Below are 27,577 nucleotides of genomic sequence, written 5' to 3'. Positions count from 1 at the left end.
CTTATTTGCTCACCATCACTCATTGTAGCAACACTATGGATGTGTGAGTGCAGCTGTGAGTAACAGATAGTACTTACATAATTATAGGCCATCTCCAGATGCTATAACCATACAAATGAAGACTATTTAATAACAGTTTACAAATGGGAGTTACATAGTTAATTGTGTACATATTTAAGAGTAAATTCAAAAGGTTGGTAAAATGAATCTGTACCCATAGACAGTAATTTAAATTATGCTGTGCCATAAATAATAGTAATCAATTTTTGTATTAGTTCTTTAAAAATAACAGGATGATAATGGCTTCATTTTATGGGGAGACTCCTGAAAATGAACGTACATTTTCAACACTGTTTAACATTTTCTAAATACTACATCATGAACTCATTTGCAAAATGTTAGAATTTGTTTTTGTGTCATATACATTTTATATCTGCATTTCATTAATTACTAAGTAATTGTAACTTGTTCATAGAACATTAATTTTATTTCCAGACTCCGGAACAAGGGGCACAAACAACTCTTCATCTAGCTATATCAGAAGAAGTAGAAGGTGTGTCTGGAAAGTACTACATGGATTGCATGGTAAGTTCCAGAAAATCTTGAATAATATCTTGTAATGTTTATATTTGGCTGTTCACAACAGTGTTTGTGAACTGAGCTGGAATTGGAAAAATCCTGTACAATACATTGGTTTTTTTGAAATCTTGTTAATGTAGATTGCACATTTCTTTGTGACATCATATTTGCTAATGATATAAAATTACAGCTTACGGCAGTACTCTCTAAAATAACACATTGTCACCAATCCTGTAGTAATATAGAGAAGCTCTCAGGATCTTTACTTCATCTCCTTTCTCTTACTGAAAGAATATTGGAAAATAGAATGATGGAAAATTTTGGAAAGTCACGTAGAACACCACAAGAAAATGTGTATAAAATGTTCAGGCTGAAGGTGGAGTACCAGAAGAGCCTAAATCACATACTTCAGCCACTGGTTCACTTATGGCCCCACAGGAATAAGTATGTAGTTTGTCTTGTTAGTTTCAGTTTTACTGCAAGTGTTCATAGTAGGTGCCAATTCTTCATATGTAAAGTTATACGCTTCTGTGCAGAACTCATTTTAATATTTTTAATTCTGAAATGTGGCTGCTACATGACTATTGAAGGAAATTCTGACTTTCAAATGAACAGTCCTTAAATATGAATGCACAAGATGCTTCTCAGTTAAAATTAGTCTTCAAGGAGTTGTTGAGGAGAATTGAAGTTTTTGTAAGGAACTTATGTCCACAAATGTGCCAATTAGATGTAAAATAAGATTGCATCACTTTCAAACCTCCCACTTAACTGTGTCTGTTGTGTGCATATTGTGAAGTCTTATCTGTGTGCTCTACAGGAGCCATTGGCATGGGCAATATTTCTGGCACTTATATGTGACACATACTTTTCAAAGTCAAAAGTGCAGCTCATTCTTGCAGCACCACATTCAACCCTCCTAGTTGGAAGGGTACTAGTTTCTCTCGGCCATTGTTGCACTCAGAAGAATATGTTATGTTGTGTAACAATTACAGTATGGGCCAGTGATAACGCACATTTCCAGTTTGTGGGCATACCGTGAAGTGGGAGATTTGAAAGTGATCTGGTCTTCAAACTTACTTTATATCCAAACTTTTTATTTCTGAAAATGGGTCCCTTATCAAAACTTCATGTACTATTTACCCTCTTCAACTCCTAGAAACCTGCAGTAGAAATTGTGAAACATCCGGCACAGCATGAACAACTTAATTGAGTAATCAACTATTACTGTTGTTGTTGTTGTTGTTGTATATTCATTTATTTAGTTATATCTTTATTAGTTTATTTACTCATCCAAGGATAATCTCGCAATGATGTTGTTCTTGTCGTCTTCAGTCCTGAGACTGGTTTGATGCAGCTCTCCATGCTACTCTGTCCAGTGCAAGCGTCTTCATCTCCCAGTACTTACTACAACCTACATCCTTACGTATCTGCTTAGTGTATTCATCTCTTGGTCTCCCTCTACGATTTTTACCCTCCACGCTGCCCTCCAACGCTAAATTTGTGATCCCTTGATGCCTCAGAACATGCCCTACCAACTGTTGCCTTCTCCTTGTCAAACTGTGCCACAAACTCCTCTTCTCCCCAATTCTATTCAATACCTCCTCATTAGTTATGTGATCTACTCATCTAATCTTCAGCATTCGTCTGTAGCACCACATTTCGAAAGCTTCTATTCTCTTCTGTCCAAACTATTTATTGTCCATGTTTCACTTCCATACATGGCTACGCTCCATCCAAATACTTTCAGAAACGACTTCCTGACACTTAAATCTATACCCGATGTTAACAAATTTCTCTTCTTCAGAAACGCTTTCCATGCCATTGCATCTTATATCCTCCCTACTACTTTAAGTGTCTCATTTCCTAATCTAATTCCCTCAGCATCACCCGACTTAATTTGACTACATTCCATTATCATCGTTTTGCTTTTGTTGATGTTCATCCTATATCCTCCTTTCAAGACACTGTCCACTACGTTCATCTGCTCTTCCAAGTCCTTTGCTGTCTCTGACAAAATTACAATGTCATCGGCGAACTTCAATGTTTTTATTTCTTCTCCATGGACTTTAATACCTACTCCAAATTTTTCTTTTGTTGCCTTTTGTGCTTGCTCAATATACAGATTGAATAACATCGGGGGCAGGCTACAACCCTGTCTCACTCCCTTCACAACCACTGCTTCCCTTTCATGTCTCTTGACTCTTATAACTGCCATCTGGTTTCTGTACAAATTGTAAATAGCCTTTTGCTCCCTGTATTTTACCCCTGCCACCTTTAGAATTTGAAAGAGTATTCCAGTCAACATTGTCAAAAGCTTTCTCTAAGTCCACAAATGCTAGAAATGTAGGTTTGCCTTTCCTTAACCTATTTTCTAAGATAAGTCGTAGGGTCAGTATTGCCTCACATGTTCCAACATTTCTGCGGAATCCAAACTGATCTTCGCCGACGTCGGCTTCTATTCAAGTTCTTCCATTTATCTGTAAAGAATTCGCGTTAGTATTTTGCAGCTGTGACTTATTAAACTGATAGTTCGGTAATTTTCACATGTGTCAACACCTGCTTTCTTTGGGATTGGAATTATTATATTCTTCTTGAAGTCTGAGCGTATTTCGCCTGTCTCATACATCTTGCTCACCAGATAGTAGAGTTTTATCAGGGTTGGCTCTCCCAAGGCTATCATTAGTTCTAATGGAATGTGGTCTACTTCCGGGGCCTTGTTTCGACTCAGGTCTTTCAGTGCTGTGTCAAACCCTTCACGCAGTATCGTATCTCCCATTTCATCTCCATCTACATCCCCTTCCATTTCCATAATATTGTCCTCAAGTACATTGCCCTTGTATAGACCATCTATATACTCCTTCCACCTTTCTGCTTTCCCTTCTTTGCTTCGAACTGGGTTTCCATCTGAGCTTTTGGTATTCATACAAGTTGTTCTCTTTTCTCCAAAGGTCTCTTTAATTTTCCTGTAGGCAGTATCTATCTTACCCCTAGTGAGATAAGCCTCTACATCCTTACATTTGGCCTCTAGCCATCCCTGCTTAGCTATTTTGCACTTCTTGTCGATCTCATTTTTGAGACGTTTGTATTCCCTTTTGCCTGCTTCATTTACTGCATTTTTATATTTTCGTCTTTCATCAATTAAATTCAATATTTCTTCTGTTACCCAACGATTTCTACTATCCCTCGTCTTGTTACCTACTTGATCCTCTGCTGCCTTCACTAATTCATTCCTCAGAGCTACCCATTCATCATGTACTGTATTTCTTTCCCCCATTCCTGTCAATTGTTCCCTTATCTTTCCCTGAAACTCTGTACAACCTCTGGTTCTTTCAGCTTATCCAGATCCCATGTCCTTAAATTCCCACCTTTTTGCAGTTTCTTCAGTTTTAATCTACAGTTCATAACCAATAGATTGTGGTCAGAGTCCACATTTGTCCCTGGAAATGTCTTACAATTTAAAACCTGGTTCCTAAATCTCTGTCTTACCATTGTGTAATCTGATACCTTCTAGTATCTCCAGGATTCTTCCATGTTTATAACCTTCTTTTATAATTCTTGAACCAAGTGTTAGCTATGATTAAGTTATGCTCTGTGCAAAATTCTACCAGACGGCTTCCTCTTTCATTTCTCTCTGCCAATCCCTATTCACCCACTATGTTTCCTTCTCTCCCTTTTTCTACTCTCGAATTCCAGTCACCCATGACTATTAAATTTTCATCTCCCTTCACTACCTGAATAATTTCTTTTATCTCATCATACAATTTCATCAATTTCTTTGTCATCTGCAGAGCTAGTTGGCATGTAAACTTGTACTACTGTAGCAGGCATGGGCTTCGTGTCTATCTTGGCCACAATAATGCGTTCGCTATGATGTTCGTAGTAGTTTACACGCACTCCTATTTTTTTATTAATTATTAAACCTACTCCTGCATTACCCCTATTTGATTTTGTATTTATAACCCTGTATTCACCTGACCAAAAGTCTTGTTCCTCCTGCCACCGAAGTTCACTAATTACTACTGCATCTAACTTTAACCTATCCATTTCCCTTTTTAAATTTTCTAACCTACCTGCCCGATTATTAAGGGATCTGACATTCCTCGCTCCGATCCGTAGAACACCAGTTTTCTTTCTCCTGATAACAATGTCCTCTTGAGTAGTCCCCGCCCGGAGTTCTGAATGGGGGACTATTTTACCTCCATAACATTTTACCCAAGAGGACGCCATCATTTAACCATAGAGTAAAGCTGCATGCCCTCGGGAAAAATTACGGCTGTAGTTTCCCCTTGCTTTCAGCCGTTCGCAGTACCAGCACAGCAATTCCGTTTTGGTCAGTGTTGCAAGGCGAGATCAGTCAATCATCCACACTGTTGCCCCTGCAACTACTGAAAAGGCTGCTGCCCCTCTCCAGGAACCACACATTTGTCTGGCCTCTCAACAGATACCCCTCCGTTGTGGTTGCACCTATGGTATGGCCATCTGTATCGCTGAGGGGCGCAAGCCTCCCCACCAACGGCAAGGTCCATGGTTCATGCAATGATATAGGATTTGTTATCATAATATAATGAAAATGAGTAGCTCCAGTATACATATATGCAGAATATTCATGGTGTTGAACTATTGTAGATATGAACAGAAGGGGTGAATAGAGGACAATGAAACAAGCAGATAATTCTTATAAATATAGCTCCTGAAAACAGTGATTTCACTGATAATATCTATGCACAAGTGCAATCATGCCAATGTCAAAACACTCTTTGCTGCTAGCACATCACTGTAAGTTAGTTGAGTGAGTTTCTTTCATTGGGGCTAAAGCAAAGAGTGACCAATCACAGGTCAAGTTTTAGACTGTGCCAGCAATATGTGAAAAGTAAGATGTCTGCATAAACACAGCCTGGTGTTCCAAGTACAAGTTCCCATAATGAACAGCAAATGCAGTGTGCATGTGTAGCATTTGAAGGCTTTTGTTATGGCCCCACACACATTTTCAAATGAAGACATGGCTGAAATGCACTTCACATACAGGTATGTTAATGGCATTGCATAGGAGGCAGCAGGAAGCATATTCTCAGAGAAGGCAGCTAGACACAAAGCTGTTCACTAGGTCCCATCAGCAACTGCATGAGACTGCCTCATTTAAAACCAGCATGCAACATTCCAGCCCTGTTGATAGTGTCGATGAATTCCAGGAATGCTTGTGAATAGTTTTTGGTGCATTTGAAACATGCCCGAGATTTCCAAACATGTACAGGCATTGACAAGGAGACTTGCTGAAGCCTCCATTCACACGAATGCTGCCCACTGGAACACTTGTTTCAACGTGTTAGCCCTCAGATGCACATCTACAGTCTGGATCCTTAGCGACTCATAGCATCAGGGAAGCCATTGGTTTCAAGCCCTTCATTCACTAGGATTACTTGCTTGTTTTGTTGTCTTCTTACCCCTTTCATCTGTCCCTATAATAGTGAAACACCCTGTGTAAGTAGCATACTTTTTATGAGGATAGCACCTGTAATCAGTGAGGGCTTGCTGGGGAAACCATCCCAGCTTTTGCCTGAAATGACTTGGGAAAATAATAGTATAAATTAGGATGGCCAGGTAGAACAAAATCTATTCTGCTGAAAAGTCAGTGTCTTAACAACAGCACTACTTCATTTATTTGATCCCTATTATACGATGTTCTTTTTATTATATGAAGTTTGGACCAAATATCTTGCACTGGCGGTTCCTGGACCATGAACGTAAAAGCCTCCATGCTTCCTTCAGTCCATCCAGGAAACTGAGTCAGCATTCCCCCAGATGAATGAGTGCTGAGCTCATGAGAATGATACATTACCATAATCCATTATAGATCTTGGCACATTTGTTTGTAAAAGCATTATTCCAGTAATGTGATTGTGTACTGTAGCCTAACATGGTGCTGTAGTTGTCCCCTTTGGTTAGAAGCCATACTTTGTGTCCTCTAAGTAATCTTTGTGTAGTGTGCATTACTTGTGAAGTATGCTGTAGTTGTCTTCATAGGTAGATGTATTTTAGTGATGTTTTTCATTTCCATGGCAATTTTGATACAGTTTTATTCCCTTATAGAAAGTGAAGTTTTGATTTCTTGTTGGTTTTCCATGGACAGTGTAAGTACAAACTGGCTGATTATGTATAGTACTGGCTGGTTACATAGTACTCTCTGGTGAACTGTTTATTAATGTTTCTTATGATATGCTCAACAGAATGGTAGATGTGCAGTAAAGATACCTTATTTTTAAAATTGTTCTTACGGTGAACCCAACTACTGCTTTTAGTTGTACTCCTTATGCCCCATTCCTGAAGTTCGAAAATGACGTCCGTGTTTTATTCCTTTGAAACCAAGAAATAAAATCCCTTAGATAAGAATGGTGTATGTGGGAATAGGATGTCACCACAAAACATTGGCTGGAGCAAAACAGTGCTAGTAGCCTAAGAACGTAACTTGCTAATACAGTACCAATTTGCTGACAGTATAATTGTGCGTTCATTCCATGTTGATTGACAATCAAAGTTGAACAGTAAAAACTTGGTGTTTCTTATACAGTATACAGGTTTGTCATCTATGCTTAGTGTGACAGAGGTGCTTTCTCTTTTTGTGCTGAAGTGCATGATGTTTCTTTTTTTATGTTCAGTGTTAATGTATTACATACTGCCCAATTGTAAACATACTTGAGGGTTTCATTCACCTTCTCTGTTAGGAGTTCCTGTGTTTTATCCATGACTTTGATGTTGCTGTCATCAACAAAAGGTACTTTGTCTTCACATGTTATACTGCCTGGGAAGACATTAATATTTATTATGAACAGAATTAGACCTTGTACACTACCCTTTGGCACATCCATGCTTGTCTGACAGTTGTTTTACCAAACATTTTTCAACCACAGATGAGTGATCTATCTCTACCATTTACACTGTATTTTCCAAGCAAGAGTGGAACTAGTTTGCAATTCCTCTTGCACCTATTGCTTCTGTAAGGGGCATTCAAAAAGAAATTAACTGTTGTCTGGAATGCGCAAACCGGTGACAGGAGCGTAATATCGTGGCATGTGTAAAGAGGTGTGGTTCCGACCAGAGTGTAGAAGTTCACAGCCCATCACTGGAGGGCTCAGATGCATGCCATGTGACTATACAGACCTAGCAGCAGCATGCATCTATCGTCCAATGCTGCCAGTTGCATTGTAAACATGGAGGCGTCAACAGAAGAGCAAAGAGGTGTTGTTCGTTTTCTGACAGGAGTAGGAGGAATGGTTATTCATCGACGAATGTCAAGTGTACAGTGAACAATGCATGTCTCTTCCAAGGGTCAAGGGGTGGCACAAGCACTTCAGGGAAGGGCAGGTTTCATTAGTCGATGATGCATGGTCTGGAGCACCACACTGCATTTCAGAAATCGTCCAGCTGGTGGATGCACTGATTACCCAGGACTTCCGAGTGAAAGCTATAGCCGCCGTGGTCGGATTGAGCATCGGAAGTGCTCACACGATCATGAAGGAACGACTGCACATGTGCAGAGTGTATACCCAATGGGTGCCCTACAGTCTCCAACCACACCAGGAAGCATGTTGAATGGCCCACTGTGTTGCTCATCTGCAACGTATGCTTGGGAAGGGAATGCATTGCTAGCACCAGTGATGACTGGAGATGACTTTGAACCAGAGTCAGAATGACAGTCTCCAGTGGAACTATCTAGGGTCACCACCACCATAAAAGGCCAAGGCCATCCACACAAGTTCAGGAAAGGTTATGCTGATGTTCTTCTTTGACCAAGATGGTTCCCTTCTGATTCACTTCCTGCAGCATGGGACAACAGTGAATCACAAACCTTGACCACACATCACCAAGCAATCAAATCAAAACGATCAGGTAATCTCACCCATGAGATCATTCTGCTCCACAACAATGCAAAGCCTCATATGGCCAACACAGTCGCGGCACTCCTGCAGAAATTCAAACGGGAGGTTCTCAGCCACTGTCCATACAGCCTGGACCCCTCTCTCTCTCTCTCTCTCTCTCTCTCTCTCTCTCTCTCTCTCTCTCTCTCTCTGTGTGTGTGTGTGTGTGTGTGTGTGTGTGTGTGTGTGTGTGTGTGTGTGTGAGAGAGAGAGAGAGAGAGAGAGAGAGAGAGATTATGCTATTTTCATTTTTGTCCCCTTAAAAAGGCTCTGAGGGGCAAACGATTCACCTCAACGACGACATCCAGCTGTACATGCGGAACTGTTTAACATCGTAGCCCTTGGAATTTTATGAGAACCATTCATCTCCTTGTATCACAGTGGAACAAGTGTCTCAACAGCCAGGGTCAATACTTCTAACATACAGGTACTCATTTATGTAATTATGTCTCCAGCTCGTTTCTTTTTGAATGCCCCCTTATAGTTTGTTTGATGTCACAGTATTTTATAGTCAAGTCATGCACAAGTATAAGAATGTACTCAGTCATTGTTGTCAACAGTTTAAAGTGCCACTTCTGTGAACTATATTATGGCTGATGACGTACTTCTCCCACTTGGGAAACAAGACGGTCCTTCATTAAAAAAGTTGTATGTAGTCATGTAACTCCTTAGGCTATCTTTCATGATTGATAAAATTATTTTTTATTGCACTGACAGTAGTGAAAGTGGCCTGTAGTTTTCTGTACTCCCTGCATAACCATTTTGTGCTAAGAGCTCAAATTATGCATGCTTTAGATACCCTGGAAAAATACCTGAGTTATAGGACACATTTATTACATTTGTTAAGAGGGGGGTTTCTTCGCTGTTTATTCAAACTTTCAGAGCAGAGACTGGAATCCCATCTATGCTTGCTGAGTTCTTATTTTGTAATTTCTGTATTGTCATGCTCACTTTTGAGCTCTGTATGTGTTTGGGGCAGTATACGAGAGATAGTCTTCTCTCATCTTTGATTTGTATATTGCTGTACTTGTCTAACTTTTCCAGTAGGCAAATATGAAAGGCATTCAATGAGTAACATAACACATTTTCTTCTGAAAGGAGGATGGATTTATTCAGGGTTCCAATACACCATATTATTCCACAGTCTTTTGACTACAAAATGCTACTTTTCAACATAATCTCCATTCAGTGCAACAGTTTTATGCCACCTTATTGGGAGGGCCTGTATGCTGGCATAATACCACTCTACTGGTTAACGTCAGAGCCAACATCTTGCTGCATCAATAATCTCCCCATCGTCCATTCAGTGCTTCCTGCAGAGTGTATCCTTCATTGGGCCAAACAGATAGAAATCAGAAGGTGCGAGATATGGGAAGAACAGTCCAGGGTGGACGAGGACGAAAGCCCGATGAATTTTTGTGAGGTCCTTCAGGTACACAGGCTCACGGACCCTTGCACTGTCATGGAGAAGGAGAAATTTGTTTGCATTTTTGTGGTGATGAAAACATTGCTGAGGTCACAGCAACACAGGTTTGCACGACCTTTATTGTGATGATGACAGATGCCTTGTCCAACAATTCACCCTGCTTTTCGTTCACTGCCAGGTCTCTGAACACATTTTGCAAGTGCCTAAGAATATCTGTGATGCTTTGGTTATCCACCAAAAGAAACTCAGTGACAGCTATCTGCTTGGAACACACCTCCATTTTGAAGGATGTGTGTGGTGCCACTACCTATCAGAACGTCATAAAACTATGGTGGCTGAAGTGGGAATATTCCATGATGTCCCACAACAAATTCTGCTTTTTTGTCAATGAAAACACCGCTCATAGCATGGAATGTTATTTTCTGAATTAGACACTATTTTGTCACTGAATGATTTTTTTCCACTCCCTTCCCCTGCCCCCAAACAGCTGCAGCAGCAACCAGATCATTATCCATATCTACTTTATCCCAGGTTTGTCAATTCCGTAGAATAAATATTTATTTTAAATTCTGAGAGGACATATTTGTAGGCTTGCACAGCTTGAGTAATAACTTGGTTTATTAGAGATGGCGAGTTTCAGTTGTGACATCCATAGAAATTGAGTTCAAAAGTTAGATTATTACCAGATAAAAATGTTCATGTACTAATTGTGATAATATGGTTAAGGAGGCATTACATCTAAATTACATGTTCCCTTTTCCAGGAAAGGGGCCTGTCTCAAGGAGTACAGGACATGGCTGCTGCAAAGAAACTGTGGGAACTGAGTGAGGATCTTGTGAAACTGCAACCTTCAGATCCTCATCTGTAATTTTTCACTGACTGTTTTTTTTTCATCTTTTAAATGTTTTCATTGTTTTCATTTTGACTGAATTCCATAGTTGTAAGATCCTACATGAGTTACTCTGCAAGTATTATTTCTTTTGTTTATAGTATGGTGATCCAAAGAGACTTGTAATGGCCAGTATGTTATTTATGAATAAAAGAATCTCTGTGCCTTTTTGTGAGCATGCCAGTCTATCACAATTGGACAAATTGCAGCAAAAGCAGTAATAAACAAATCTGAAAAGCCAGTGGTGTCTTTTGAAACTTTTACAATTTTCTTAAATTTCCTATAAAGCATACACTTAAATCAGGAACATTCTGTTACTGGGAGAATCCATCACATTTTAAGATACTTGAAAAATATGCAGTGTGGTCATAGTGAGTGAATTCTGTTGTAATATCTACTTGTTATGCTTGAACTCTGTGTCAAAGCCATTGTTAAATAAAAACTTTGTTAGATGGTACATTTGTCATTTAATTTGTTCACATAAAGTGTACTCTTTTTAAAACTAGATGTTCCTTTGAGTTTTTCTGTTTTGTTGTAATACCATTGACTTTGGCAGTTATACCTTGATTGAGAAATGAAAATCAGAAACCACTTGACAGCTTGAGATGTGCTCTTGTGAAACTTAAGTAATCCATCACATGTGTTGCATGAGAGGTCATGTGTGTCTTGGTTTTTATATCGATGTTAGAAATAAACTAACACGGATGATAATTCATAATATCTATTCAGTTACATTAGGTCCATTATGTTCTGCAGTTCAGCGCTTGGTTAGAAATCTGCCACCCTTTTCTCACAATCCAGTGTAGTAAAAGGGTGTAGTGTTCACATTTCATGCTCCCTCCCTCTCATGCTGTCTCCCTCTAAAAAAAGCTCAGTGTGATGTGTGGTAACTTGATTGTAATTAATAGTTGTTCTAATGTGGAATCTTTGAGTCCCAGTTCCATTCCTTACAGAACATTTTTTTAATGCAATTTCAATAGATCCAGGTGAAAGGCAACACATTTCTGCTCTGGAATATGTACTGTAGTGGTATTTACATTTGTAAGGAAAGAAATAAAATCATTGTACATTAAATATGGACGATATACCAGATGCAGTTACAGACGTGTGTGGCATATCATTTTGTTTTTACGCTTAACATGGAATTGTATTCAGATCATGTCAAGGGGTTACATAAGAGGACAAAAATGGAGCAGGACAGTAATATGTCCACATGTGCAGGATACTGAGAATGTTGGCATAGGTGGATATCTGCTTTCCAGAAACTGTAATATGCAAGATATGTGTGAAGACATCACTCAGCTTAGAGTAAGGAGTCATCCTTTGGAGTTAAGCGAGAATGGAAGATAGTGTGATACAAAGTAATAGTTTTGACAGAAAAAGAAGACAAGAATAAATTTCTGGATAACTTTATGCAAAATGTCTATCACAGGCATTAGCAGTGCCAGACTTTGTCAATCACAGTGTGTAAGTGATGAAAAATCTCACAATGGCTGCCCCAAGATACAAAGTAGGGGTAAGATTCTCTTGTATGGGGCATTCAGGCTCAGCACTGTTTAGCTTGTGGATGGCATTGGGACTCTCCTGACAGGCAGAGAGAATAGGGGTGTGCAGAGGACACAGTCTTTGCCAGTCACTATAAATTCCCTATATGAATAACCCGTGGGATTTAACTATCTTTCTAAAGTTAAGTTGTTTTTAAGTGAACTGCCAACAGTGAATGGTAGATTGCTCATGAAAGATTTTGCTTCTGAAACCAAGCCAATATAGCTATGCTACTCATTTGCCTGTTACACTTTCTGGTTCTCGGGGTGATTGTTATACCACTAGTGACCAGATGTTCATGGTACACTAGGGGTTCTGAATGTGTGATATTGTTGCAACTTTGTGAAATTAATTTTGTTTTTGTAGGCGCATTATTCTGAATCTTGTACAGTTTGTTTAAAGACCTGCATTGCAGAAAAGGTCTTTAAAGTGTTGTATTTTCATAAGAGTTTTGATGCTATTGAAGTTTATGTATTTCGCAGCTGTCATAATATTGCTTACAGCCTGAAAGAAAGGTATCTTCTAACTTTATAGGTATCTATGACAGCTCTTTGTAATAGTGCACCAAGCAAAATGTCAATATGGCAATCTATCCAGAAAGAGTTTTAGAAGCCGGAGCTTCTCAACAATAAATTGTCTTTATAAAGCAGAGTTTGTTCTGTATTTGCTTGTAGGCTTAAATAAATTACTTTCCTGGTCTCTCTTTATGAACATTTGACGTATTACACTTGGTTCAAGCAGAAAACAACCTGTCACAAATGTTCCTCTCTTAAGATAAGGCCAGTTTAAAGGAATGCGGACATCAGTGGAAGATGGCTATACTTTAAAGTATGTTGGTTGTTATCAGAGTTCAGTTGTGATCCTGACTTCTGTATAATTTTCGTGTGATTATCATTCCCAGTACGGATCAAATGACTCATCACTGGTCATAGGAAGCATCAAATGTTGATATAGTGACCAGACAATAGAACCTCAAGCATCATCACTTATCTGAGTGATCTTACACCCCTGATAAGACATTGTGAGGGCTCAGATAACAGCCTGAGACTGCCACCAGCATTGTCTCTGCCTCCAAGCTTGCTCAGTTCTAGACAGCTGCCCCTCTGTCTCCCAATCTCTACCCGCTGTAGCGCCTCATCTTTGCTCCTGCTAAATCTTGGGTACACGCACTGCCTACACTGTAGGCCCACTAGGGAAAGACCACAGGCACTGGACTTGATCCCATGGAGACCTAACCATTGCCCCCAGCTACGGAGGGCCCACCACTCATGTGGCAAACACATCACATGTGGGGATAGCTGTTAGCCCCTCTACAGGAAATACTAGCCAGTTCAGTATGTAGACTGGCAGTTTGTTGTATTTTTTTCATTGCAGTCTTTGTTAAGCTGATTCTCATATACAACTGTTACCTTGGTTGTCAGGTCCAGGACTTTGATTTTGAACTATGATTATGTGTTGTTCTTTGGTAGTGATTTGGGCTCAAGTTACCTGCAGTCATAATGTTTGCTATTTACAGTATTTTGGCCATTGATTTTGGTTTTCACTTACTACAAGATCCGCAGCAATGATTGTCTGGTTAGCATCAAGTTAAGACACAAAATATACTGAGAGTTCAGGTATAAAGTCTGCAAAGTTTCACAGATAGAGGAGCATTATAGGTGTAAGAATCTCCACCTTTTTAATTTAATTACCGGTTAGAGAGATGTTGGGCAGAGGAAAAATCATTGACATTTTTTGTACAACAGCTGTCAGCCTATCAGTGGAGCTTCTGCCAGTTCTGAACAGAGTGTGTGGTAAATGTTGATTTTTTTAAAATTCATGGTTGGTTTTCTCAATGCAAAATTGTAGGGTTTATTGCAATTGATGCATGGTCAAAGAAACTCTTTCATTCATCCATTCATTTGCACATTGTTTTTCATCGATCCCACAGCGAAGGATAGCCTCAAGGAATGTGGAATAGGTCAAGCTATACAATAACAGGCTACTTCTGCGAAGTATACTGATGACAATTATGATAAGCACTACTCAAATTGTGATTATTACTTCTTGGTTAGCTGCTGTTATTATCTCCGACTTCAAAACAAAGTATTTTAACTTTACACAGAGCACTATTAGCTGTCTGTAGACTGGCAAAATTGGGAACTGTTATAAAGAAAGTTGAGCAGAATTTACATTCCTGTGTCCAAGTATTCAAATATGTGGTAGGAGTGGCTAATGATCCATTCTTTTACATTGCTCTAATCCTGGCTGGCTGGACAGATTCATTTAGTGTGTTGGTGAAGCTAATGTGAAAAGAGTAGGGCAACTCCAGACACATTTACAATACTATGAAAAGGATGGGTTGCTACTCAGTGGCAAGATGACTCTTTGAGTTGCAGACAGGCACAACAAAAAGACTGTTACACAGTTCTCAGCCAAAGCTTTTTTCAGGAAACAAAGAAGGCTTTACCTGAAAGCTCTTTTCATTGTATCTGCAACTCAAGTTGTCATCATTACAGTGAGTAGCAGTCTATCTTTCTTACAGTATTTTTGATATTCCAAGGTGGACTTTCCGTTGTTTGAGAGAAGTATTTTGTAATTTACATCCAACAATGCGATGCTGATGTGAATATGTTTGCAGTTCTGGAAAGGTAGCTTTTGCTATGTGAAACCCAACATTAAATTCATGAAGTATGGCTTCTGCAGCTGTATTTGCTGCAGACTGTGTTGTATGCTGAGTTACTGTCTAGTTGGGCTACATGTATTAAGTGCCTCATTTTTGAGCCAGTGCCTGGTTTTGAATTGTCTGAACAGCCAGTATTGCTTCGTGGTGAATTATTTCCGGAAAGCTAGCAGTGATGAGTCTTGTGCTCTTATTTCATCACTAACAAAACAGAATTAATATGGTGGACATAAAAGACTGAGGTGACTGATTACTGACTTTGAGGCTTCTCTGTAAAGAGTCACTATACTGTAAAACCCGAACAACTTTTGAAATTGCCTTCTTGATCAAAGATTACTCCTTTCACGTAGTTGTGGCATGATTTTAACAGTCCATGGCGAAAATGACATGTTTTTTCCAGTTCGATTCAATTGCCCACTGTCCCTTCCTTGCAGCTTCACCATATTATCCACTGCAACATGTTTTCTTCACCACTGTAAGTTTAGAAATCCAATATGAATTAAGGCGGTTGCTTCGTCAGGAAAGAGGGAAGGAGAAGGAAAGATGAAAGGATGTGGGTTTTAAGGGAGAGGGTAAGGTGTCATTCCAATCCCAGGAGCGGAAAGACTTACCTTAGGGGGAAAAAAGGATAGGTATATACTCGCGTGCACGCACACACACGCACACACACACACACACACACACACACACACACACAAGCAGACATATTTAAAGGCCATTTTTTATTGTGCCTATCTACCAGCGCTTTCCCGCTTGGTAAATCTTGGAATCTTTGTTTTTAATATATTTTTCCCATGTGGAAGGTTTCTTTCTATTTTATATCATGAAATACGTGTTCCTTAGTTAGAGAAGAAAAATACCAGTAAAGTTTGTCAAATGCTATAACTTTCATCTTAAACAACCAACAAATTTTTGATTTTTTTTTGTTTTTGCCTTGGTGTATAATACAACTGATGTAATGTAATCTGATATTCTGTTAAAATATCATGAGAGATGACAAAATCATTGCATCATTACCTGGCTGATACTTATACACCAAAGCTGAATTACCAAACACATGCATAAATAAATGGAAATCACTTAGTTCCTCCATCAAACATATTACTTAAGTGTGCTCTAAATGTGAGAGTATTAACATCACTAATTCTTCACATTTTAAAGAACTAATAATTAAATTTACTTTAGGAAGATTAAACTGGTTCACTAAATCCGATGATGTCCACAGTTCATGACTGATAGTTAGTTTCTGTACAAGAGTCACAGTTATCAGTGTTAAAAAATTTAGTATCCCTTTTGCTATCATTAGGAAATATTTCTGTGTGCAGCTGTGATGGTACATCATTTCCTTAGCAAAACTGGAATGCACCTCACCTATACAGAATAGAACTAACAACCATTATCTAGTGTCAGCACTAAAGAATAGTTCAAAACATAGAGCAATGAACATCAAAAGACCACAGCAAATCTAGACAAATATTGCAACTTGTCAACGCTAACTTTGAGCAGTTATGGGGAGATCAATACCGGAAATAAGGCTGTACAAGCACAGTACACATGTGGCTGACTGGCAACATGTATTAAAATGTCCATAGCACACAGGTGTGAACAAGCCGTTGTGGGCAAAACATGTCTACTGCATTGTTGGAGAGGCACACTGATGCACTGTTAGTACTTAGGGAGAGATACAGCACTGTGTCTTCAGGAATGCACACCATTCAAATAGTTTTATAACACTTAGTTTTGAATTTCTTAATTGTGCTTGTGTCTCCAAGTAGAGAATAATGTAAAACATATGTCAGCATTCATGTAAAATTCATACACTTTCTTGTTATTTACAGTTGCAGTTAATGTCAGTTACTCATGAAGCAACACAATGTGGTCTGCTTTATTCCACTGATGCAGTTTCTTCCATAAACAATCTTCAGAATTTTCTGAGCTCACAGCTTCCACTTAAGAGTATTGCTAAGTAACACTTCCACATCATGCACAATTTTTGCTGTGCCACACACAGTGACACTATAAAACTTATTTATAGTACTAATTCAGTTAATATAATTTATTTATGAAACATTCTTCCTTTAAATAACATTGGAATACTTACATGACTAGATATTTTTGAATATACCTGCACATATAGATATAGGCTTCACTCCATAATTTGAAATGCCAGTTGCCAATTTATGCTTAAAAGTTTGAGAACTATTCCTGGGTATTGAAGACATAATTAAATTGTCCAGAAGTTGTTTTAAAACATTTTTTCAATAGAACATTAACACTTGCAGATGTTTATAAATTAATGTAATGTAGATCTCAAAATGTGACTGAAAAATTTTGAAATGTGTTGTCAATCAGCACATCAGACTATGATGGAAGAACAAATATCCAGCTCTCAGCACCTCTCCAGACCTTTTCCACTGTTGATGGTCTGAAATGATACCTCCTCCATTTTAGAAGTTCATTCAAGATGTTGATGACATCACAGAACCTTGGAATATTGCTGACCATAGTTTACTTGTGAACAGCACAGAGGCAGTACTTGGACTGTTAGTTTTTCACATAAAACAGCGCTTGGGGTGAACGTGATGAATTTAGTCTAAGATTAGTAGATGATTCATCTGAGGCAACTCCCATATAATAAAACAATTCAAAATAGAGAGCTTCAATAGTTATGTATGCTTCAGCAAGTATACAATAGTAACTGTTTCCATCTGTTCCTGTTAAAACCAACGTTGTACATCATTACTTTTGATTGTACTGTTGGCCACTAGCTTTCACTTCTTCATTTTGAACCTGAAAAATAAATTACAGTCTTTTATAATACAACTGCACAGTCTGCTTGCAGGTAATTTCATTCATGGAGATGTAGTATCTTCGGACAACTTTTGTCAATTTTAGAAAGATTACAAAAAATGTTCTGAATTCTGACTGTTAATGCATCAAATTTAATGTAAAATGTAATAAACAACTACGAAAGTTTCAGCAGTTAAATGGTCTGGGATCAGCAATTAAAGCTGAATACAGTTACACAGTCCTAAGAATTTGCAGTGGTGAACACGATTACAAAATAACAGTTCCAAGGAAAGATCTGGCAGCTGTTTAGCTTCTAACTGAAGAAGTGAATTATAGAACAGAATCTTTACCATGTGTCGTATCATTTACACACACACACACACACACACACACACACACACACACACACACACACACACACACACATACAAACAAACACAGAGGTTACATTGTAAAAATCTAAATAAGCGTTACATGTCCTCTTCATTCTTAAAATTTTCCACACTGTAATAACATTTTCTTTTCAATTTTATAAATATAGGTATGTGTGAAAAGAACATGCATGTATATTAAAGAGAGATTTCAATGTAAAAATTGTCAATACCAGCTACTTGTCTTCCTTGTTTATAAGATCTCTCACACTGTAATAGCATCTTCTTTTTAACTACTTTTCAGTGTTTGCTTCTGTAGATTTTCTTGTAGTCCACGAACTTGGACCAAGGCAGGACAAGGATGTCACACAGCTACCCCAGGCAAAGCTCAGGTGTAGAGACATGGAACACCTCACTGGAAATGGGTAAGTCCGGAAGCTCGGAATATGGACAGCTCTTAATTGTGTGGCCTTTATGTAGGACAGACGATGCCCCAAGAAATGACAGTGTGTCAGACAAGATGTCTTTTTACACTCCACAAGAATGTACAATAATTCAGTGTCAAGTATTGAAGGAAATGTGAATATATATGTGATCTCATAAAAATCAGGTGCTTACAATGGCACAATACTATTTTCAGTATCTTTAAAACTACAATTCACAGTGAATAAACATTTTCACAATGAACCTCTGAATTAACAACTTTTAAACACTTCGTGCCCTTTTAGCAATTGGTATCTTGGATGCGAGCACTGCACGATAGCTATCATCTCAGAAAGCAACTCATCTGTATCTTATTTATTTACTGACTTATGACATCTTTTATAATTTATTGCCCAAATGTTTGTCGGAATGTTGTACTCTCCACGTTTATACAGCAAATGAATACAACATGAGTATCTTGTATTGTGTCACACATGTGTGTTTATTTAATGAACAGTTTAATTTTTTTGCCAATAACTTTATTTAAATATTAATTACAACTGATAATACAAAATCATGGTAATTTCAGAAGTGGTCAGTTGTGTAAATCAGTACCAAAAGTTGCCTCTGCCAAGCAGGCCTAAATAATAGCTCAAGCCATGTTTAGCGACACTCTGATCATTTATCATGCACACAATTGTGTAAGAATGCTGTCTTATTTATTTATGAACCAGCTAATACTTAAGTTTAATGTAAATGATCTGAGTGTAACTGAATGTTCATGACATTTCTGTATTTAAATATTGTTGTAACGTATTAGTTTAATCCACGAAGTGATCACGTTGTATCAAATCATGTCTGTAGAGATTAAGAACAATGTATTTTTGGTGGCGATGGCCTTCAGCTAATGGAAAAGCAGACAGTGGAGGAACACTATGATTCAGTCTTATAGGTGATTGATTCTCGGTGGTGAAAGGCTCTTACAGTGCTACAATACTTTAACTTTTGAAGGGATTTTATATTTTGAGAGGTCTAAATGTTCTACTATTACCACTTGTTTTATGGAACTGAGGATACATAGAGAATGAGTTACTAGTCTTTGTATTGTGTGTGGCAATTTGTAAATCATCATGTTGAACTCTGAACTGTTTTGAGCTGGGTGAATATTTTGTGTATTATGATTACAAAATGTACTTAGATATCGCATACCTTTGATGACTATTTAGTTTGGGGATTTTACTACCATTCTCATACCATTCTCGTAATGCTCTTAACATAACTACATTTGATAAGCATTTTTTTGGACTGTGTTTTAACTGAATATCATATGATTATTTCACATTTACTTGAAAGGTCCTTTCTTGAATAATTATTATTGAACATAATTCTTTGTTTCCTACATTGTATACAGACATCAGAATATAACTCTGTTTATTAAATTATTCATTTAGCTTTTATTTTATATTTATGTGTATTTTATTAACTCACAGCTATAGCCAGTCCACAGACTATTTGACTCCAGGATTACAGCTACAGGTTATTGTTTGCAGCAAATTAGCTGTGGGGTGTAAAAGCAGACGTGTGTGGCTTGACCCTATGACTACATTAGACTATTCTTTTTAAACAGAAGCATGCATAGTTCACAGGTAAAGATGCAACTGGTTTGCTTGTGTTGAATGCTGTTTATGAGAGCAATTACACTAGCAGTAACTGTTATATACGGCACACAACCAAGTCTGCAACAGGGCAACATGTAGTCTGATCTGTGCCTTATTTTATAACCCTGCATAAAAGAATTACCTTCAAAAAGTTGTGTCATTTCTTAGCTCAAAGAGGAGTATTTCAAACATAAAAATACAAGGAATTTTCATTAAGTCAAGGCTTTCGAATAATAGTTTGCACAATTTCCTATCGTTTGTGTTGAACACACCATGGTGGTTTGCTTTTTGACAACCCAGAAATTATGCTGTATCTAACTTGATTACATAGAATTTTCATTGCATATACAAAACTCCTTAATAAGTTCTCTAAGTAATGTATGTGATCAATCCATGACCAGTTTTTGTTTATATTAATGCCAAGAAATTTAACAGTCTGCAGTGATTAGTTCTTTGCCCCTCATATTTAACTGTGATTTATGTTCAGCAGTTTGTTAGGTCTTGAAATCTACCATTTGTGTTTTCGTGAGGTGCAGTTTCATATAGCATTACTATTTATCCAATTTTCAAGTCCTTGAAGAGTTTGTTTAGTATTATTTGCTAGTTCTTCATTGTTTTTGTAGAAACTACTGCTGTGGAGCCATCTGCATACAGAATTGTTACAAGGTAATCCTACAAGGTATATTGTTTATGTAACACAGGAACAGTATGGATCCCTGGAATACACTTGCTTGTCTCTCCTTCTAGCTAGAACACGCTCTCTCATGTTTTTGTTGGGTATACACCCTCTGTTTCCTATTTTAGAGATATGATGAGAACCAGCATGAAGATTTTCCATAGAGACCACAAGCTACTGCAATTTTGTAAAGCAACAACTTGTGGTTTACTAGGTCAATTGCTTTAGTGACGTCACAAGGTCACTTTTGATACTGGATATGCACAGCTTGTTATCAAAAATACTCTATCGGAGGATCTCTTATATGTCTCAAGCCAAAATGACAAAGCTTTGAAGAAGTTGTGAGAAAAGCTGAGTTTCTGTAATGGTTTTGTTTGCTCACCACAAGAGCCATACAGTTAAGCTCTATAAAAGTTTTCTGGTGGTTATGTTAATATGTTCATTAGTATTTACAACATTTTTTTGTTGCACATAAAGTAAAGCAGGCTATGATTGAGTACAGCCCTTCAGTAATGTGTAACTTGAATCATTTCACACATGTGAGAAGTTTACAAAACACGATATGTGAATATTGGTTATGAGTCACAATCACAAAATATCCTGTATTTAAAATGACCAGTTTTGGCACATACAGGAGGCCATCTTCTGATTGATCGCACCATTTGAAGGAGCTGGGGATGTGCTGATCAGCTGTGTATTGTCAAGATAATAATTTGACCTGTTTTTGGTCAGCACATCACCAGCTCCAGAAAATGGTGCAACCAATCTGAAGAAGGCCTCCTGTATGTGCTAAAACTGGTCATTTTAAATTAATGATATTCTGCAATTGTGACTGTTTCTTCATAAGTAAGATCACTGCTAGTTAAAGTCATGAAATGCGAATGAATGAATGCTAAAGTTGTGGAAACATGCCTTGACTTTATTTCAGTTTGCTGAATCATGTCTAGTTCTCCATGAAAATCTACTGGCCCACTGGGGTTTGGATGCTTTACCCTTGCAGATGTGTCCTCATATTAGGACAAATAATTTTCAGTAATTATCAAGAAACTCATAAGTTTGAACACTGGAAAATCCAGGAGGGAAAGTAACAATATTATGGAGAAGATAGTTGCTACTCACCATATAGCGGAGATGCCGAGTCGCATATAGGTACAACAAAAAGACTGTCACAAAATAAGAGTTTGGTGAACAAGGCCTTTGTCAAAAATAGATGGCATATAACCACAGTCTGACAGCCAAAGTCAGACTATGAGCAGCAGCAGCAGCAGCAGCAGCAGCAGTGCTTGATGGGTAAGGCAACTGGGCGGGGGGGTAAGGAGGAGGCTGGAGTGAGGAGGGAGAGGGGTAGCAGGGTAGGGATGGGTGACAGGTCAGTGAAGTGCTGCTGGGGAGTGTGTAGGGAGGTGGAGAGAGGGTAGGGCAGCTAGGTGTTGTATGGAGGTTAGATGGAAGGCTGGGGAGAAGAGGGGGGGGGGGGGGGGTAGCAGAAAAGAGAGAAGCAAAAAGACTACTTGCATTGCTGGAATAGAGGGGTGTGTAGTGCTGGAATGGGAACAGAGAAGGGGCTAGATGGGTGAGGCTAATGACTAATGAAGGTTGAGTCAGGAGGATTAAAGATGTGTAGGATATATTGCAGAGAGAGTTCTCACCTATGCAATTCAGAAGGGCTTGTGTTAATGGGAAGGATCCATATGGTACAGGCTGTGAAGCAGTCATTGAAATGAAGAATGCTGTGTTGGGTGGCATGCTCAGCAACAGGGTGGTCCAGATGTTTCTTGTTCACAGTTTGTCGGTGGCAATTCATGCGGACAGAAAGTTGTTGATTGTCATGCCCGCGTAGAATGCAGCAGTGTGGTTTTAACGTATCTTGTAGATTACATGACTGGTTTCACAGGTAGCCCTGCCTTTGATGGGCTAGGTGATGTCTGCGATGGGACTGGAGTATGTGGTGGTGGAAGGATGCATAGGACAGGTCTTGCATCTAGATCTATGACAGGTGTATGAGCCAAGAGTTAAGGGGTTGGGAGTAGAGGTTGTTTAGGGAGGGATGAGTATGTTTTAAAGATTCGGTGGATGGCAGAATGTCACTGTGGAGGAGTGGGAAGGATAGTGGGCAGGACATATCTGATTTTAGGGCACGAAGAGAGGTAGTCGAAACCAGTCCTGGATGGTACTGAGTTACAAGGGGAATGCTTCTCTGTGGCTGGACAGTAAAGCCTCAGTGAAACCCTCAATATATTTTGAGAGCAACCACTCATCACTGCAGATGTGACGACCATGGCTGGCTAGGCTTTATGGAAGAGGATTTTGGTATGTAATGGGAGGCAGCTATCGATGTGGAGGCATTGCTGGTGGTTAGTAGGTTTGATATGGACAGAGGTACTAATTTAGTCATGTTTGAGGTGGAGGTCAACATCTAGGAAGGTGGTGTGTTGGGTTGAGTAGGACCAGGTGAATCGAACGAGGGAGGTGTTCATGTTCTGGAGGAATGTGGATAGGGTGTTCTCACCCTTGACCCAGATTCCAATCATGTCATCAGTGATTCTGAACCAGGTGAGGGGTTTAGGATTTTGGGTGTTTAGGAAGGATTCCTCTAGATGGTCCGTGAATAGTTCAGCATAGGATGGTGCCATGTGATTGCCCATAGCTGAAACCTGGATTTGTTTGGGTTATATCTTCAAAGTAGAAGTAATTGTGGGTGAGAATATAGTTGGTTGTGGGGACTAGGAAGAAGGTTGTTGGTCTGAAATCCATCGGGTGTTGGGAAAGGTAGTGTTCAATAGCAGAAAGGCTATGGGTGTTAGGGATGTTACTGTAAAGGGAAGTACCATCAATAGTGAAAAGCGGGGCATCATGTGGTAATGGATCGGGAATTGGGGGGAGTCGGTGGATGAAGTGGTTGGTATTTTTTCTATAGAAGGGAACGTGCCGGGTAATAGACTGAAGGTGTTGGTCTATGAGAGCAGATATTCTCTCAGTGGGGTTTGTGGACTTTAGGAAGCAAGTGGACAGTAGGAGTGTGGAGAGTGGTAGGGGTGAGGAGAGAGATGGACTGTTGGGGGAGAGGTTCTGGGTTTGGTCTGTGGAATTGAGGAGAGAATGGAGATACTGCTAGATTTCTGGAATGGAGTCACTGTGACAAGGTTTGTAGGTGGATGTATCCGACAGCTGATGGAGTCCTTCTGTCAGGTAATCATTACAGTTCAAAACAACAGTGGTGGAGCCTTTGTCTGCAGGTAGGATTACAAGGTTGGGATCAGCTTTAAGGTGATGGACTGTGGTTCTTTCTGTGGATGTAAGGTTAGTTTGCATGATGAGGGATTTGGGGAATGGGGAGACAAGGTTTGAGGTTGAGAAATTATGGAAAGATAACAGGGGGTTATTTTAGGGCAGTAGGTATGGATCACAGTTGGATGGAAGAGTGAACTGGGTCAGGCAGGGTTCAACATACGTCTTTGGTTGAGTGTGATTGGTAAGGTTGGTGGTGAAAAACCGTTTCCACTGTAGGGACCAGTAGGAGACAAGGTCTTTAACAAGCCCTACATCACTGAATTTGGCAGTGGGGCAAAAGGCGAGGCCTTTGGAAAGGAGTGATATTTCTGTGGGGTAAGCCTTTTGGATAGAAGGTTTATGACTGTGTTTTGGATCTGTTCAGGTTCTGGATTCTGTGTGGAGGTGAGAGAGAGTTTTGGAGGGTGGGGTAAATGTAGTAGGTCTGTGATACGGGGGACTATGAGGGGATGTGACAGAGGTTTGGAGGTTGTTATAGAGGTGTTGAACAGTGGTACTCCAAGGCGGGAATAGGAAGTGAGCAGGGTGGAGAGTTTTTTGAGGTAGCATGCATGTTGCTCTAGTTCCTGGAGGACAAGATTTTCAATGTGTTTTATGAGTTCCAGGAATTTGGGACTGCAAAGCAGGAGAATTTTACAGATGGAGAGAAGGTACTGCAAGGAGGTTTGGGCTTCATTGATATGGTTTTGCAGGACTATGTTGTGAGGGATTGGTGGAATCTGAACAGAAGGAAATCATTGTGGAAGAAAGAATGGTAGCCAGAGATGGGTAATTTGATAATAAGACCATTTGGGGGGATTACATGAGCCAAGCAATAACACCAGAATAATATGTGGCACTGGATTCTGGCTAGGGAAAAGGAAAATTTTTCTGTATTGACATAGATGGAAGGAACAATTATCCACAGTGGTGTGAAAAAATGCGAAAAAATATGTAGAATTACATCTGAAAAAATTCTCGGAAATACACCCAAACATATGGAAAAATCATGAAAATGGCAAAACGCATGAAATGGGGGGAAACAGGATGAAATCTGAGTGAGTACAATGATAGTGAAAGGCAAAAACTTACTATAATTGGCATCTCACTATAACTGCCGTGAATTCACAATGAGATTAAAGAAAAGATATAAATAAAAAATATCTTACTGTGGTTTGCAGGTCAGAGGGTGGATAAGACCAATGAATGGGGACAGGAGATGTTATTGGATAAGGTGAAATTAGTAGGTGTGAACTGGGATAGAACGGAGAAGAGGAGGGTGAGGTGCGGAGGGGTTGGCAGGATGAGGTACAAGTTCCTGTGGCACTGGAAAGGTGCGGGAAATAACACACACAAATTCAGGAGAGTGATAGTTTTGAAGGTATAGGATTAATGATGTAGGTGGGAGTAAAGTGGGACATCAGATGCTGCATCAACAGTCAGCATTGTCATGTAGCCATCTGTTGTGTGCAGCTGAGATGGTTGACACAGTGTGGCTCCGACTACCACCCTTCCTTCCACAATGACCACCACCTGTCTAGATTTCACCAATCCTTAGTCCTCACCAACATAATCCTGCAAATCCATATCAATCAAGCCTTCTCTCCATCTGTAAAATTCTGATGCTGTGCTGCCCCAAATTCCTGGAACATTGAAACTCTTGCCCTCCAGGAACTAGAGCAACATGCATGCCACCTCAATAAACTCTCCACCCTGCTCACTTCCTACTCCTGTCTTGGAGTAACATTGTCCAACAACTCTAAAACAACCCCCAAACCTCTGCCACATCTCCTCATAGCTGACAAACTCTGTCTCACAGACCTACTACATTTACCCCACCTTCCAAAACTCTCTCCCAGCTCCAGACAGAATCCAAAACCTGAACAGACCCAAAACAAAGTCATAAACCTTTTCTCCAAAAGGCTTAGGCCCACAAAAATATCACTCCTTTCCAAAGGCCTCACGTTTTGCCCCATTGCCAAATTCAATCATGCAGGACTTTTTCACCACGAACCCTATCAATCACACTCAGAGACCTATGCTAAACCCTGCCTGACTCAGTTAAATCCTTTATCCAACTGTGATCCACACCCACAGCCCTCAAATCACCCCCTCTTAATCTTCCAGAATATCTCAGTCTCAGACCTTGCCTCACCATCATTCCCCAAATCCCTCAACATGCAAACTAACCTTACATATGCAGAAAGAACCACAGTCTGTCACCTAATAACTGATCCGGCCTCGTAATCCTACCTGCTGACAAAGGCTCCATCACTGTTGTTTTGAACGATTACCTGACAGAAGGACTCTGTCAGCTGTCAGAAACATCCACTTACAAACCTTGCCATAGTGACTCCATTCCAGAAATCCAGCAGCATCTCCATTCTCTCCTAAATCCGCAGACCAAACCCAGAACCTCTCCCCCGCACTCCATCTCTCTCCTCACCCCTACCACTTCCTGCACTCCTATTGTCTACATGCTTCTTAAAGTCCATAAACCTAACCGCCCATGACCCCCTATTGCGGCACAGTTACTGTGCCCCCACTGAGAGAATATCTGCTCTCATAGACCAACACCTTCAGCTTATTACCAGAACATACCCTTCTATATAAAAGATACCACCCATTTCCTCCGCCAACACTCCACAATTCCTGTTCCTTTACCTCACAGTGCCTTCCTTTTCACTATAGATGCCACCTCCCTTTACACTAACACACACGGCTTTCCTGCTATTGAACATTACCTTTACCAGTGCCTGATGAGTTCCAAACCAACAACCTCCTTCCTAGTCACCATGGCCAACTATATCCACACCCACAATTACTTCTCCTTTGAAGGTATTACCTACAAACAAATCCAGGTTTCAGCTATGGGCAATCCTATGGCACCATCCTACACCAACCAATTCATGTGCCATCTAGAGGAATCCTTCCTAACAACCCAGAATCCTAAACACCTCACTTGGTTCAGAATCACTGATGACATCATTGGGATCAGGGTCAAGGTCCTACTCAACCCCAAAAACATAATTCTCAATGTTGACCTCTACCTCAAACATGGCTACATCAGCACCTCTGTCCACATCAGACCTACTAACCACCAGTAATACCTCCACTTCGACAGCTGCCACCCGTTCCATACCAAAAGTCTCTTCCAGCCCAGCCAGCAATGGCCGTCACGTCTGCAGTCATGAGCAGTTGCTCTCAAAATAAACTGAGGGTCTCTCTGAGGCCTTTAGTGACCATAATTATCCTCACAACCTTGTAGAAAATCAAATTTCCCATGCCTTATGTTTTCAATCACCGACCATCCAGCCACAGAGGAGCACTCCCTTTGTAACTCAATAGCATCCAGGACTGGAGTAATTGAATTAC

At 39.6% G+C, this 27,577-nt stretch overlaps 2 protein-coding genes across 5 annotated transcripts in view; one reads left to right on the top strand and one right to left on the bottom strand.

Moving 5' to 3' along the window:
* LOC126354904 (retinol dehydrogenase 14) overlaps positions 1 to 11,264 on the top strand; it is a 103,400-nt gene extending 92,136 nt beyond the window's left edge. For all 3 annotated transcript variants that reach the window (XM_050004971.1, XM_050004972.1, XM_050004970.1), the window contains exons 7-8: positions 496 to 585; positions 10,682 to 11,264. In XM_050004971.1, coding sequence (XP_049860928.1) covers positions 496 to 585; positions 10,682 to 10,786 — 195 coding nt within the window. In that variant the 3' untranslated portion in view covers positions 10,787 to 11,264. The remainder of the gene's footprint in view (positions 1 to 495; positions 586 to 10,681) is intronic.
* A 4,613-nt stretch (positions 11,265 to 15,877) lies between these two features.
* The window catches only part of LOC126355468 (uncharacterized), a 190,702-nt gene continuing 179,002 nt past the window's right edge, over positions 15,878 to 27,577 (bottom strand). For both annotated transcript variants that reach the window (XM_050005783.1, XM_050005784.1), the window contains one exon: positions 15,878 to 17,804. In XM_050005783.1, coding sequence (XP_049861740.1) covers positions 17,786 to 17,804 — 19 coding nt within the window. In that variant the 3' untranslated portion in view covers positions 15,878 to 17,785. The remainder of the gene's footprint in view (positions 17,805 to 27,577) is intronic.

The sequence above is a fragment of the Schistocerca gregaria genome, chromosome 3, assembly GCF_023897955.1.
Source record: "Schistocerca gregaria isolate iqSchGreg1 chromosome 3, iqSchGreg1.2, whole genome shotgun sequence".
In the NCBI taxonomy this organism is placed as follows: Eukaryota; Metazoa; Arthropoda; class Insecta; order Orthoptera; family Acrididae; genus Schistocerca; species Schistocerca gregaria.
The sequence above is the reverse complement of the archived record's forward strand: the minus strand, read 5'-3'. Positions and strand labels throughout refer to the sequence as shown.